Genomic DNA, 16,167 nt, shown 5'->3' with positions numbered 1-16,167 from the left:
GTTGCACACTTCTTCAGATCAGCATTTATCAAGTCCCGTGGCAGTTTGAAGTTCACAGCACACACTGTAGTGGATATTCTTGGGTACTGCAACTCGCCTCCTATTTGCTAGAGATGAACTGCAGTACATGAGAACAGCCACTAGACAGCTGGACTGCTCCGTCTCCATACACTTTGTAGTCCAGTCGCCACAGCACCTGATAATACCTGATTGGTGGAGAATTATGATGTCTGACTCCAATGATCTGATATCTATGACCTCTCCTGAGGATATCTATTAAGATCTTGAACAGCCCCTTTAACCAATGACTGCTATCAAAAGATTGTAAACCTATTAAAATCATTTATATTCTTAAATGAGTTTTATTAGCTTTAATCATGCAGAATATATTGTTTTTTGTTTTTATTTTTTTTTCCTCGAATGGTGACTTTAGTTACTTCATGAATACTGGATGGTCCTACGTAACCATGTGTCTGCAATTGATGAGCTGTCAATGGCAACCCAGAGGCTCAGAGTCCGGCTTCCCGATGAACCCAAGCCTAACCCTCCTGTTCTTCACATCATTGAACCACACGAGGTTGGTGCATACATACAGCACAGTCATTTTCAAGTGCAAAAGTGTTTCTCTCATTATACCTCCTTAACCCCTTAACGACCTTTGACGGATCTTTCCGTCATGGAGCGTGTGCCGCTAAGCCCCGCCCCCTGCCGCGGGTAGGATGCGGTGATCGGCGCACATATCAGATGTTTTGAACAGCTGACATGTGTGCCTGCATGTTACAAGTGGAATCGCATTTTACCCGTAACATTAACCCCTTACATCTCGCTGCCAAAGTCTGGCAGCGAGATGTATATACGCGCGGTTACGATTTTTACTTACCGCCGCCCCCACCGGAAGTCACGTGAGTGATCACGTGACTTTCGGTGGTTGCCATGGTAGCACAGGGTCATGTGATGACGCCTGCAGCTATGACGAGTCACTTTCGTTTTCACTTGGCTGGGAGGCCAGTGAAGCAGGAGGTGACCATATCTGCTGTTTAGAGCTGTATAGCTGTGATCAGCAGATGGGACAGAGCGATCGGATTGCTGATCGCTATAGCCCCCTAGGGGGACTAAAAAAATTAAAAAAAAAAGTAAAAAAAAAAGTTTAAAAAAAAAACCTAAAAGTTCAAATCACCCCCCTTTCACCCACTGAAAATTAAAGGGTTAAAAATAAATATACACATATTTGGTATCGCCGCGTTCAGAAATGCCCGTTCTATTAAAATATAAAATCAGTTAATCTGATTGGAATTTTTTTGCCACTACGCCGTTTACCAAACGCCAAAATTACGTTTTTTGGTTGCCGCAAGTTTTACACAAAATGCAATAACAGGCGATCAAAACGTAGCATCTGCGCAAAAATGGTACAGTTACAAACGTCAGCTCGAGACGCAAAAAATAAGCAGTCACTGAGCCATACATCCCAAAAAATGAGAACGCTACGGGTTTCGGAAAATGGTACAAAACGTATGCCATTTTTATTGGACAAATTTGTGAATTTTTCTTCATCGTTCCTTATGGGAGACCCAGACCATGGGTGTATAGCTTCTGCCTCCGGAGGACACACAAAGTACTACACTAAAAGTGTAGCTCCTCCCTCCGAGCATATACACCCCCTGGATGACAAATCCAACCAGTTCAATGCTTTGTGTTCAGGAGGTCACACACACACATGCATTCTCTGAATTTTGATTTTTGATTTCAAAGATTTGGAAGAAAAGCGGGTCCAATCTGGACTCCCGGCATGTCCCTTCTCACCCCACTGTGTCGGCGGTGCTGTTAAGGTTGATTTTACAAGGCTGGAGCCTTTACATGCCGCGCTCCTTCACCATCCCCTGTGGCTCTGGCTTGAAGTGGGAGCCATCACGGTTCTCACTGCTTTGCAGGAGACCGGTCTCCATCCGCAGCCCTTTCAGGATCCTGCCGGACGGAGCGCTCACCCCCCCCAGGGACCTGGCACCTGCGTCTCACAAACTTAAGTATTGAGACGTTATTACCACAGAAAGTGGTCTTTCCAGGGGTCCCTTGTACTTATATATTGGGGAGAGTGTGTTATATGACTGTGTTAACATTTCCGGCCGGTTCTCCAGTTTTCACTGGAGAACCGCGCCGATGGTGCCTGCACGCAGGCCGCATGTTTAAATCTAGGCCCCGGCTTCGCCTCAGGCCTAGTTTCGATTTTCACTGCCCCTGCATGTCAGTCATGCAGAGGGACAGTGCGGCTCCGCCCAGCGGCTGTTCAGCACAGGGAACGGACACTCCTCACTGAGGAAAGATTCCCTCCCCTGTATACCTCATTTGCCCTCCGGATCCCGCTCTCAGAGTAGGCCCCGCCCCCTCTCCTCGCTCCGGCGCCATTTTATCAGCGTTCTTAATGTCTGCATAACCACATTGTGACAAATGGGGGCCTGGGCTGGGGGATCTGGAGGGCACAGAGATGTCTCTATGTTAAACGGTCTGGCAAGCCACAACCTCCGGTTGTGCAGCTGCTTATATACTCTGTTTATATACTCTGCTGGGGGTCATTCTGGACAGAGCCCCCACTTCTGCAGCATGTCTCACATCAGAGCAGGGCTGCAAGGCTGTTCTTAATATGCACTGCATGTAGACTCGTACTGCCTGTACCGAGCACATAACCACATTGTGATGCTTGCTCTAACATAGTGGTCCCTCAGCCTGGAAGCTCCTCAGTGGTCCCTCCGGCCGCTCCGGCTCCGGTGGCTGAACCCCCGGTTTGGGTAGAATCCCTCTCTCCAGGGGACAGCTGTCCCGGACACTGCTGAGCATGCATCAGCCCCCTTCTCAGGGCGCTTCTGCTGCTCGCTCAGCAAAGCTCACAGAGGATTCTTCATCTGGTCTCAGACCCCGTCCTCCTAAAATGGAGACGCAGGGTCCCCTTTCCTTCCTCGTCCCGCGGCTCTGATTCACGAGCTGACTCGCAGGACGAGGAGGATGCCTTTACTAGGGGCTCGGACGCTACTTCATGTACCCCATTGAGCTGTCCGAAGGTGACGCAGATGCTAATGATTTGATTGCGTCCATTATATTTGTACTGGACCTCAATCCGCCTGTATCAGGGGAGCATCCCCCGTTGGCAGAAAGGCATCAGTATACCTTAAGAGAACAAGGAGTGTGTTCCTTAACCACTCCAGTTTTTCAGCCCACGGTGACCTAGCCCAGAGCCTGTCCTGACAGACGCTTCCCAAAGCGTGGTTCTGATGACTGTTTTCCCCTTCCACCAGAGGTGTTCAAGGAGTGGGCTCATTCACCAAGGGTGGACCCTCCGGTGTCTAGTCTTTCAGCCCGGACAGTTGTATCAGTGGCTGACGGCACCTCTCTAAGGATTCCACTGTCCGCCAGGTTGACCTTCTGGCCAAATCTATATATGAGGCGGCAGGGGCCTCGTTCTCCCCATCTTTTGCAGCAGTGCGGGCTCTCAAAGCCATCTCTGCTTCGCTGGAGGAGATGCATTCCCTCACAGGGACTCTATGCCCAAAATGGTTGCCTTAACTTCCAGGCTTCAGTCTTTTCATCCTATGCCATGTCTGCCATGCTGGAGACTGTCACCGCACTGCGGTGGCCTCGACTGCTTCCCTCGCTATCCGCAGGCTCCTGTGGCTTCGAGAGCGGAAGGCAGATGCTTCTTAAGAAGTACCTTGCTGGGCTCCCTTTTGCTGGGACCAGTCTATTCGGTGAACAACTGGATGAAATTATTAAGGAAGCTTTTGGCAGGAAGAGTACTTCCATGCCACAAACCCAGGAATCCTGTCCAGGGCAGGACCAGTCGAGGTTTCGTTCCTTTCGTTCCTCTAACTGGTCATCCTCTAAGCCCTCAGCCTCGTCCACTAACTCAGCCAAGGTCCGTAAACCAACTGGCGCATGAAGCCGCGTCCTCAGAAGTCCGCAGGAGCTGCTGCCACCAAGGCAGCCTCCTCTTGATTATCTGGCCGCGCCAGCAACGTCCTTTGGTCGGTGGCAGGCTCTCCCACTTGGGCGACGTGTGGTTTCAACACGTCTTCGATCAGTGGGTGTGGGATACCATCTCCCACGGCTACAGAATAGAATTCTATCCAGCCCGCCAAACAGATTTTTTCTGTCAACTCCCCCCTGCTCCAAGGCCGCCGCCTTCTCACAGGCCGTGGCATTCTTGCAGACCAATGGAGTAATTGTACCAGTTCCCGACTGGGAACGGTTCTGAGATTTCTACTCAAATCTCTTCCTAGTCCCCGAAAAGGACGGTGCCTTCCGACCTGGATCTCAAGCTTCTCAACAAGCATGTTCAGGTGCGGCATTTTTGCATGGAGTCTCTGCGATCAGTCAATGACTCAAGGAGATTTCTTAGCATCCATCGACATCAGAGATGTCTATCTGCATGTGCCAATCGCAGTTTCACACCAGCGGTGGCTACGTTTTGTAATCGGAGAGGAACATTTCCTATTCGTGGCTCTCCCCTTCGGGTTAGCCACGGCCCCTCGTGTATTCACCAAGGTCATGGCAGCAGTGGTTGCGGTTCTGCACCTCCAGGGGTTGGCAGTGATTCCTTACCTGGACGACCTTCTAGTCAAGGCTTCATCCAGTACAGACTCTCAGCGGAGTGTCTCGCTCACTCTCAGCGGAGTGTCTCGCTCACTCTCGCCACGCTTGTTCAATTCGGGTGGCTTGTCAAGCTGCCCAAGTCCACTCTGACCCCGACCCAGGAACTTACGTACCTAGGGATGCAATTCGTGACTCTGCTGGCACTTGTGAAGCTGCCCTTAGTCAAACGGCAGTCCCTTCATCTGGCGGTTCGCTCTCTGCTGAGGCTCCGCCGTCATTCCATCAGGCACCTCATGCAGGTGCTGGGTCAGATGGTGGCGTCAAGCGGACCTCTTCCTTGCAGTCCCAGGGACGCTCCTTTCTGGCCCCGTCCTGGGTGATTCCCACCACGGATGCCAGTCTATCCGGCTGGGGAGCAGTTTCTCCACCACCGAGCACAGGGCACTTGGACTCCGTCCGAATCAGCCCTCTCGATCAATGTGCTGGAAATCAGAGCTGTGCTCCTAGCTCTCGTAGCTTTTCACCACCTGTCGGCGGGCAAGCACATTCGAGTCCAGTCAGACAACGCGACAGCAGTTGCCTACATCAATCACCAGGGCGGGACTCGCAGCCGCCTAGCCCTGTTGGAAATTCAACGCATCCTTCAGTGGACGGAGGACTCCAAGTCCACCATATCCGCAGTCCACAATCCAGGCGTAGAAAACTGGGAGGAACATTATCTCAGCCGTCAAACCATGGACAGCGGCGAGTGGGCCCTGCATCCGGCAGTGTTCCGGTCAATCTGCCGCAAGTGGGGCACTCCGGAAGTGGATCTAATGGCATCCCGGCACAACAACAAGGTTCCGGTTTACGTGGCTCGCTCCCACGATCCTCAGGCCTTGGCGGCGGACGCGCTGGTTCAGGATTGGTCCCAGTTCCGTCTGGCCTACGTGTTTCCCCCTCTAGCTCTCTTGCCCAGAGTCCTGCGCAAGATCAGAATGGAGGGCCGTCGGGTCATACTCATCGCCCCAGACTGGCCCAGGCGAGCTTGGTTCCCAGACCTGCTCCGTCTGTCCGTAGAGGTGCCGTGGCATCTCCCGGACCGCCCAGACCTTCTCTCACAAGGTCCGTTTTTCCGCCAGAATTCTGCGGCTCTCAGATGGACGGCGTGGCTCTTGAGTCCTGGATCCTTACGGCTTCAGGCACTCCTTCCGAGGTCATCTCCACTATGACTCAGGCTCGGAAGTCTTCCTCGGGCAGGATTTACCACAGTACTTGGAGAATCTTCCTGTCCTGGTGTCGCTCTTCCGGCCATGCTCTTTGGCCGTTTTTCCTTGCCGACCATCCTGTCCTTTCTACAGTCCGGTCTGCAGCTAGGACTATCCCTCAATTCCCTCAAGGGACAGGTCTCGGCTCTGTCAGTGTTGTTCCAGCGGCATATCGCCCGGCTGGCTCAGGTGCGCACCTTCATGCAGGGCGCATCTCACATCATTCCGCCTTACCGACGACCTCTGGATCCCTGGGACCTTAATCTGGTCCTCACGGCCTTACAGAAACCCCCCTATGAGCCTCTTAGGGAGGTTTCGTTGTTTCGTCTTTCACAGAAAGTGGTCTTTCTAGTGGCCATAACTTCTCTCAGGAGAGTCTCTGATTTGACTGTGCTCTCTTCGGAGTCACCCTTTTTCGTTTTTTCACCAAGACAAGGTGGTTCTCCGTCCGACTCCGGGTTTTCTCCCTAAGGTGGTGTCTCCTTTCCACCTTAACCAAGACATTTCATTGTCTCCTTTTGTTCGGCCCCTGTGCATCGCTTTGAAAAAGCGTTGCATGCTTTAGATTTGGTGCGGACGCTCCGGATCTATGTGTCACGCACCGCTGTTCTTAGGCGGTGCACCTCTCTTTTTGTGCTGACCACAGGTCAGCGCAAGGGTCTCTCGGCTTCTAAACCGACCCTAGCTCGTTGGATTAGGTCGGCTATAGCCGATGCCTACCAATGTTCTCAGGTGCCTCCCCCGCCGGGGATTAAGGCGCACTCGACCAGAGCTGTCGGTGCCTCTTGGGCTTTCAGGCACCAGGCTACGGCTCAGCAGGTCTGTCAGGCTGCCGCTTGGTCTAGTCTGCACACCTTTTCGAAGCACTACCAAGTGCATGCTCATGCTTCGGCAGATGCGAGCTTGGGCAGACGCATCCTTCGGGCGGCTGTCGCCCATTGGTGAAGTTAGGTTTTGCCTACTTCTCAGTTTCTGTTTATTTCCCACCCATGGACTGCTTTGAGACGTCCCATGGTCTGGGTCTCCCATAAGGAACGATGAAGAAAAAGAGAATTTTGTTTACTTACCGTAAATTCTTTTTCTTATAGTTCCGACATGGGAGACCCAGCACCCTCCCTGTTGCCTGTTGGCAGTTTTCTTGTTTCGTGTGTTTTTCACCGGCTGTTGTTGTAGACAGAGGTTCCGGTTATTCCGGGTTTTACTCTATCTCTACTTATGGGTGGATGTCCTCCTTCAGCTTTTGCACTAAACTGGTTGGATTTGTCATCCAGGGGGTGTATATGCTCGGAGGGAGGAGCTACACTTTTAGTGTAGTACTTTGTGTGTCCTCCGGAGGCAGAAGCTATACACCCATGGTCTGGGTCTCCCATGTCGGAACTATAAGAAAAAGAATTTATGGTAAGTAAACAAAATTCTCTTTTTTTTAACCCCTTTAGATACAAGTAAACCTATACATGTTTGGTGTCTACAAACTCGCACCGACCTCAGGAATCATACCCACTCATCAGTTTTACCATATAGTGAACACCGTGAATAAAACATCCCAAAAACTATTGTGCCATCACACTTTTTTTGCAGTTTTTTCACACTTGGAATTTTTTTGCTGTTTTTCAGTACACCATATGGTAAAACGTATGGTTTTATTTAAAACTACAACTTGTCCCGCAAAAAACAAGCCCTCATATGGCAAGATTGACGGAAAAATAAAAAAGTTACGGCTCTTGGAAGAAGGGGAGCAAAAATTCAAAAACGGAGAGCGCCCGGGGGCTGAAGGGGTTAAAGGTCTTAGAAATGCTTAACAAGTAACCACAATTTTCATTTCATAATTCAATAGTGTACATGAAAATCAGCAACTTTGTCCTGTATCTTTTTAGAGAAATCTGCTTCTTTCTCTTCCTGGATTTTCAATTCACAGTTAAAATCTCTGTTGATTGAAGACAGATTATTACCTTACTTGAGATAGAATCTTATTAGTAACAACTGTCCTCTCCTATGTAGAGGGGGCGGAGCTCTGCCTCTAGCTCCTCCCCCTCCCATCATCATAGAATCTCATCAGTACCAACTGCTATTTCCCATCTCAGTAATGGGAAAGTCTTCACCGAGTACAGATTTTATCTCAGAACTGAGAATTTTGATAATGACAGATCAATTCTGGCAGAGAAAGAAGCAGATTTCTGAGATGAAATATATTAAAAAGGCACTTATTTTTATCAGCGAAATCTGCTTCTCTCACAGCCAGGACTGATGGCTTTCAAAATTCTCAATTCATGGGTAAAAACTGTGTAGAGTAAAGACAGATTGTTACATTACTGAGATAGGACATGACAGTTAGTACTGATAACATTCTATGTAGAGGGGAGGAGGTGGAGCTAGAGCTAGAATGCTCTCAGTAGCAGCTGTCCTGTCCTATATCAGTAATGTAACGATCAGTCTTTAGTCAAAACAGATTTTACCCATGAATTGAGAATTTTGAGAAGGAATGAAAAGTCCAGGAGAAAAGATTTGTATGGTAAGATATATGTAACAAAGTTTGTTATTTTCATGTGTACTATTGAGTTATGAAATAAAAAATAAACTGACAGTTACTCATTAAATGTTTTCTCCTTTTGTCTCTGCAGGTGGAGCAGAATCGTGTGAAGTTGCTTAATGACAAAGCCGTGGCAAAGTCTCAGTTGCAGAAAAAATTGGGCCAGCTGCTATACCTTACAAACTTAGAAAAGGTATTTATGAGCATCTGCAATTCAGTGATATAGACACGTAATTGGGGTTTGTTGATTTTGACACTTTAAAGGGGTATCACCACAAAGATTTTGGAAACAGATTAAGGCTATGTGCCCACGCTGCGGAAATTCCGCGGATTTTTCAAAATCTGCAGCACAGCTACTGCCCAGCCATTTCTATGGCATTTGGGAACTGCTGTGCCCACGCTGCGGATTTTTCCGCAGCGGAAATAATGCGGATTTCCCTGCGGAAAAATCAGCAGCATGTCAATTATTCCTGCGGATTTCTCCGCAGGGTCCCATATACTTACCTGCCTCACCAGAATCACTTTCTCCGTCTGGTGTACAGGAGCGCGGTGAATCCAGGTACAGGAAGGAAGAGGTGGGCGGGGCCTGCACGAACTCCGGTCGCGTGACAGCCGGAGCTAGTTCAGGCCCGCCCACTTTCTCCTGCAGACGCTAACAGTGACCCAGCCGCCGGAAAGCGAGGTGCTGCATGATGGAGGGAAGTATGAACTCCCCCAATCACTGCAGCACTTGTTCTGCATTGAGGATGCAGTGTCGAAGCCATGGTACTGTATCCTCAATGCAGAATGCCCGCAGCATATCTGAAGGACATTCCGCAGCAAGGAAACAGACAGAAGTTGTGGTGCGGTTTCCTGGGAGCTCCTGCGGAATGTTCTGCGGATATAAGCGCAGGACACTGTCCCCGTGGGCACATAGCCTAAACGTTTCAAATGCAATTTATTTTCAAGTAGTAGTAAATGGGTTGTGTGTGCCGAGAGCGGGGAGCACAAACAACCCTCTGTAAGTAGGGCCCAGAACACTGCTGAAAGAGGAAATCACTCCGTTATATGCCTATGCCGCTGTGAATGCAGTCAGCGCTTCTTTCGAGAGTGTCTGCTGGCCTGTACCGTGCAGCAAGCCGGCTTAATGGAACAGCACTGTCTGACGGGGACACAGTATAGGCCAGCTGTCAATCACAGTCATGGAAGAAGTGCTCTCTGTGCGTTCAGTGACAACTGCTTATATCAATTCTGCCAGGCTCTTTCATTACAAAAATGCTGAATTTTTTAATATAAATTTCATTTTAAAAGCTTATCTTTCCAAAATCTTTTACCCAGCATGGATTTATTGTCTTGGTAAAACCCCTATAATGATTTTATGGGTTTCTTCACCAGTTCTTGTAGCCTAGGATTCTATGGATTTCCAAATATTGTCACTGTCATAAAGTTTTATCCTTTTCTCATTTATTCTTGGGAGTACCGAACATTACAAAGGGTCAGCGGCGATGTGCCGGCTCATTTCTTTCTGGAAAAACAATTTAGCCAGGCCACGTTAGATGACCTTCTGTTGGTGAGAGCAAAATAACTGAAGTGTTTGCTTCTATTTTAGTCTCAGGACAAAACCAGCGGAGGAGAAAATCCAGAGCCTTGTCCAATATGTGCAAAAACCCTGGGAAAACAGGTAATTAATTGAACCCACATTCTAACATGTTATGCTTTTCTTAAGAGTGGTTCTATTTCAGGCTTTGAGCATAGCCAAGGGATATGTCATACAAGTCTGACAGGTGCTAGTCCCATCTCTTGGATGTGCATTAGTCTCAAGAATGAGAGTACCCCAACTCGATGCAATGCTTTTACGGCCATTTGCTTCTATGGGAGTTCCAGAATTATTCAAGCATTCCAGATCGTGGATTTAGCATCTGACATTTATGGCACATATCGCATGTTGCCGGATATGTATTTCAATTCCTTATATTTTTGATTGTTCTCTATATTTTATTACTGTATATACTCGAGTATAAGCCTAGTTTTTCAGCCTATTTTTTTTTTATGCTGAAAACTCCCCCCTCGGCTTATACTCGAATGAGGTTCCCATATAAAAATTATACTCACCTGTCTTCTATTCTTGCTGTGTCCTTAGCTGCTTCTTGCAGTTAACGGTGGCCCTGTGCAGCGGATACGATTTTTGAGGGGTGCTTCTTGCAGTCCACAGGCACTTAGACTCCTCGGTGATCTCGCCCAGAGCCGCCGCTGCAGGCTGCCATCGTGGGTTTACTGCAGTTAAATGCTTTGCGGCGCCGCAAAGCATTCAACTGCAGTAAAACTATGACTGGAGTGGCGGCTACATGAACTGGATGAGATCACCAAAGGGTCTGTGTGCATGCGGACTGAAAGAAGCACCCCTCAATGATCGTGTCCTCTGCACAGGGCTGCTGCTGTTATGTTTTACTGTAGTTAAATGCTTTACGGCGCCGCAAAGCATCCAACTGCAGTAAAGTCATAACAACAGCCTGCAGCGGCAGTTTCGGGAGAGATCACTGAGGGGTCTACGTACCTATGGACTGCAAGAAGTAGCCGAGGACACCGCGGGAACGGAGAACGTGTGTGTGTGTGGTGTGTGTGTGTGTGTGTGTGTGTGTGTGTGTGTTCAACAGCATAGAGGACCGGAATGAAGACATTACTAAAGGATGGACACATTACTGCAGGACACATTACTGCAGGATGAGCACATTACTATGGGCCATAAGGATGGGGCACGCTACTATGGGGCACATTACTACAAGGGACAATATGGGCACATTACATTTTATTGGTATATACTTTTATTTTTTAAATTTTCCAGTGGCTGTTGCATTTCTCACACTAGGTTTATACTCGAGGCAATACGTTTTCCCAGCCTTTTGTGGTAAATTAGGGGCCTCGGCTTATACTCGGGTCGGCTTATACTCGACTATATACGGTACTTGATATTTTACTTCTGGGTTGAAATAATTCTTGAAGCAAATTCACCATTCTGTTACCTTTGCTGATGTATTTAGTTATAACAGTAATTCCTTAACCCATATCGATAATATAAATAATATTCGCATTAAGCGTTGGCACATGTAGTTAATGTAATGTAGCGGTGACTACCTCCCCACAATTGTATTTGTCTGTAAATATTTGACTATTAACTTTTTGAACGAAATATTTTCCTTTTTAATTATTTAATAAGAATATTTTTTTATTGGTATAATATACTCTTGTGTGAAGTTTGGTGTTAATAGAAATACTGTTTATAACTATTGATGGGAGATCTCTTGTGTATATACTGAGTTTTATGTGCAGATTTTCCCACAAAGAAGTGCATTAGGTGCAGAAAATCTGCAGGTAAAAAACCCACAGATGTGTTTTTCTTTATCGTTCCTTTGGGAGACCCAGACCATGGGTGTTTAGCTTTTGCCTCCAGAGGACACACAAAGTACTACACTAAAAAGTGTAGCTCCTCCCTCTGAGCTTATACACCCCCTGGTGAGCAGACCCAGCCAGTTTATCGCTTTGTGTTCAGGAGGCATACATCCACACATGCATTCTCATATGGTTTTTCCCTTTTGGAATGAGTTTGAAGAACTGTGGGTCCACGTCTGGACCCCCGGCATGTCCCTTCTCACCCCACTGTGTCGGCGGTGTTGTAAGGTTGATTTCCTAGGCTGAAGCCTTACATGCCGTGCTCCTTCACCATCCCTCCTGGGCTCTGGCTTGAAGTGGGAGCCAGCACGGTCTCCATGCCTGGCAGGAGACCGGTCTCCATCCGCAGCCCTTCAGGACCCTGCTGGACCGGAGCACTCATCTCCAGGGACATGGCCCTGCGTCTCAGCAGCTAAGTACCTGAGACGTTTATATTTGGGGGTCCCTGTGCTTTATTGTTGGGGGAGAGTGTGCTTATTGTTTTTTCTGACATTTCCGGCGGGTTATCTAGCTGTTGCCCGAGAACCGCGCCGATGGTGCCTGCGTATCGGCCTCGCCGCTCAAATTTAGGCCCCGGCTTCGCCGGAGGCCTAGTTTCGTTTCACTGCCCTCGCATGTCACTCATGCAGAGGGACAGCACGGCTCCTCCCGGCGGCCGTTCTGCACAGGGGAGGGACACTCCCCACTGCTGTGCGTGTCTCCTCCCCTGTAGGTCTCTATGGCTCTCCAGATCCCGCTCTTCATGCAAGTCCCGCCCCCTCTCTTCGCTCCGGCAGCCATTTTCTCAGAGTTCTCTCAGCGTTGGTCTGCGTTCTGCATTCCTGCTGAGGTGCTGTGTTTGGGGGTCCGGGCTTCGGGATCTGGAGGGCACACAACACCGCTCTGCACAGCACAGCGGTCTGGTAAGCCACAACCGGCTCTGGTTGTGGACCTCTGTATATACTCTCTGGGGTTCATTCTCTGGCAGAGCCCCCACTCCAGCAGCATGTCTCACACGAGGAGCAAGGCTCCAAAGCTTTACTCTGTATGCGCTGCATGTAAGCTCCTGCTGCCTGAACCGAGCACCTATCCACATTGCGATGCCTGCTCTACCTTGGCGGTGCCACAGCCTGGAGTCTCTCCCCCAGTGGTCTCTCAGGCTGCTCCTGCTCCTGTGGCTGAGCCCTCGGCCTGGGTAGAAACCTTTTCTAGGTCTATCTCCCAGTCTTTTGCTGAGTCCATGGGACTTCTGTCCAGGACTTTGCTGAATATGCATCAGCCCCCCTCACAGGGTGCCTCTGCTGCTAGGACTCTCTCAGGACCGGAACTCAGAGGATTCATCATCAGGTCCCAGACCCCGTCCTCCTAAGAAGAGACGTAGGGTTCCCTCTCCCTCCTTCTCCCGCGGCTCTGATTCAAGAGCGGACTTGCAGGATGAGGAGGATGCCTTTACAGGTGGCTCGGAGGCTAACTCCATGTACCCCATTGATCTGTCCGAAAGTGACTCAGTATCAGAGGAGCAACCCTCTCTGGCAGAAAAGCACCAGTTTACCTCGCCTAAGAGGGCAAAGAGTGTGTTCTTTAACCACTCCAGTTTTCAGGCCGCTGTGTCCAAGCCCAGGACCTGTCCTGACAAATGCTTCCCAAAGCGCGGTTCTGATGACCGTTTTCCCTTTCCACCTGAGGTGGTCAAGGAGTGGGCTCAGTCCCCAAAGGTAGACCCCCCGGTGTCTAGGCTCTCAGCCCGGACTGTTGTCGGTGGCTGATGGCACCTCCCTTAAGGATTCCACTGACCGCCAGATTGACCTTCTTGCTAAATCCGTATATGAAGCGGCGGGGGCCTCGTTTTCCCCGACTTTTGCAGCAGTGTGGGCTCTCAAAGCCATATCTGCTTCTCTAGAGGAGATGCATTCCCTCTTCAGGGAATCTATGCCCGAAATGGTTGCCTTGACTTCCCAAGCTTCAGCTTTTTCATCCTATGCCTTGTCTGCCATGCTGGAGGCTTCTCACCGCACTGCGGTGGCTTCGGCTAATTCCCTCACTATCCGCAGGATCTAGTGGCCTCGAGAGTGGAAGGCAGATGCTTCTTCTAAGAAGTACCTTGCTGGGCTCCCTTTTGCTGGGTCCCGGCTGTTCGGAGAACAGAAATCCAACTGGCGCCCAAAAGCGCGTCCACAGAAGGCGGCAGGAGGTGCCTCCACTAAGGCAGCCTCCTCGTGACTATCTGCCCGCTCCAGCGACGTCCTTGGTCGGTGGCAGGCTCTCCCACTTTGGCGACGCTTGGTTTCAACACGTCTCCGATCAGTGGGTGAGAGATATCATCTCCCACGGCTACAGGATAGAATTTTCTTCCAGTCCGCCAAACAGATTTTTTCTCTCAACCCCCCCCTGCTCCAAGGCCGCCGCCTTCTCACAGGCCGTGGCATCCTTGCAGGCCAACGGAGTAATTGTACCGGTGCCCGCCCAGGAACGGTTCAGAGGTTTCTACTCAAATCTCTTCCTAGTCCCCAAAAAGGACGGTACTTTCCGGCCCATCCTGGATCTCAAGCTTCTCGACAAGCATGTTCAGGTGCTGCACTTTCGCATGGAGTCTCTGCGATCAGTCATTGCCTCAATGACCCAAGGGGATTTCCTGGCGTCCATCGACATCAGAGATGCCTTTCTGCATGTGCCAATTGCAGTCTCACACCAGCGTTGGTTACGTTTTGCAATCGGAGAAGATCATTTCCAATTTGTGGCTCTCCCCTTCGGGTTGGCCACAGCCCCTCGGGTATTCACCAAGGTCATGGCTGCAGTGATTGCGGTTCTGCACCTACAGGGGTTGGCAGTGATCCCTTACCTGGACGACCTTCTAGTCAAGGCTTCATCCAGCGCAGACTGTCAGCGGAGTGTCTCGCTCACTCTCACCACTCTAGCCCAATTCGGGTGGCTGGTCAATCTTCCCAAATCCACTCTGACTCCGACCCAGAGACTCACATACCTAGGGATGCAGTTCGAGACTTTGCCGGCACTTGTGAAGTTGCCCTTAGTCAAACAGCAGTCCCTCCAACTGGCAGTGCGCTCTCTGCTGAGGCCCCGCCGTTATACCCTCAGGCGTCTGATGCAGGTGCTGGGTCAAATGGTGGCGTCAATGGAAGCTGTCCCCTTTGCCCAGTTCCATCTGCGCCCCCTGCAGCTGAACATTCTCCGCTGTTGGGACAAGCGGCCTTCCTCCTTACAGAGGTTAGTGGCTCTGTCGCCACAGACCAGGAGCTTTCTTCAGTGGTGGCTTCGTCCCCTCTCTCTGTCCCAGGGGCGCTCCTTCCTGGCCCCGTCCTGGGTGATCCTCACCACGGATGCCAGTCTATCTGGCTGGGGAGCGGTATGTCTCCACCACAGAGCGCAGGGCACTTGGACTCCGTCCGAGTCAGCCCTTTCAATCAATGTGCTGGAAACCAGAGCCGTGCTTCTAGCTCTCCTAGCTTTTCACCACCTGTTGGCGGATAGGCACATTCGAGTCCAGTCAGACAACGCGACAGCGGTTGCCTAAATCAATCACCAAGGCGGGACACGCAGCCGCCTGGCAATGTTGGCAATGCAGAGTACAGTGGCAGGGCAGAGTGGCAAGGCATGGCAGAGCAGGGCACAGTGGCGGGGCACAGTGGGAGGGCAGTGTCACTGACCTGCATATCCCTTAACTCCCTTACCATTAGCTCCAGACACAGACCAGGGATCATAAAATGCCACACTTACAGGACCCAGGATCCTGCAGATAACAGGGAGAAGGGGGCTTGTATCAGGAATAGGATAAGAAGCAGGACACCTATCAGAGCTCCTGTCCTACTGGAGAAGCTCACTCAGTCTCCCCAGGGACATGTCGCAGTCCTGAGCCTCCTGCCCTCTCCTTCACACAACAGGAGCACAGCAGTGTTAGTGCAGAGCTCTGTACTAACTTCTGCAAGTAGGTGTCATGGAGCCGGCAGGGGATGACTGTAAGGCGGAGCTTCCTCCACCTCAGCGCTGTGTCCTCTCTTCACTGTGCACAGAGTGCTTTTAATCTGTATTCTGATTGGTGAAGCATTGCACAGCAGCCCCTGCTGACTGCCACTCCACCAATCAGCACTGAGCTTTCTTTTTCTCACTGCTCTGTACTGCCACCCTCAGCAACTCGCTCTGTGTGTACCCCTCCTCCCCCCACCATGGAAAAACACCACAATTGCTTACAAGCCTAGAGCAAGACAAGGGCAGTTTAACCCCTTCATGACTGATACGTCATTGGTTGTGTCACGGTAATCCCCACCGGCCGCTGCAGTGAGCCGGTGGTGATCCCCGCACATCTCTGAAAATTTGAATAGCAGACATGTGCAGCTAACAGGGCAAGTGGATCCGCGATACAATCGCACCTGCTTGTCACTTAAATCACGCTGTCAA

General features: G+C 50.2%; 1 protein-coding gene across 2 annotated transcripts in view; it reads left to right on the top strand.

The window, feature by feature from the left end:
• Positions 1-16,167, top strand: part of SHPRH (SNF2 histone linker PHD RING helicase) — a 241,897-nt gene that overhangs the window by 151,562 nt on the left and 74,168 nt on the right. For both annotated transcript variants that reach the window (XM_075339544.1, XM_075339545.1), the window contains 3 exons: positions 434-577; positions 8,444-8,545; positions 9,941-10,012. In XM_075339544.1, coding sequence (XP_075195659.1) covers positions 434-577; positions 8,444-8,545; positions 9,941-10,012 — 318 coding nt within the window. The remainder of the gene's footprint in view (positions 1-433; positions 578-8,443; positions 8,546-9,940; positions 10,013-16,167) is intronic.

The sequence above is a fragment of the Anomaloglossus baeobatrachus genome, chromosome 3, assembly GCF_048569485.1.
Source record: "Anomaloglossus baeobatrachus isolate aAnoBae1 chromosome 3, aAnoBae1.hap1, whole genome shotgun sequence".
Lineage (NCBI taxonomy): Eukaryota > Metazoa > Chordata > Amphibia > Anura > Aromobatidae > Anomaloglossus > Anomaloglossus baeobatrachus.
The sequence above is the reverse complement of the archived record's forward strand: the minus strand, read 5'-3'. Positions and strand labels throughout refer to the sequence as shown.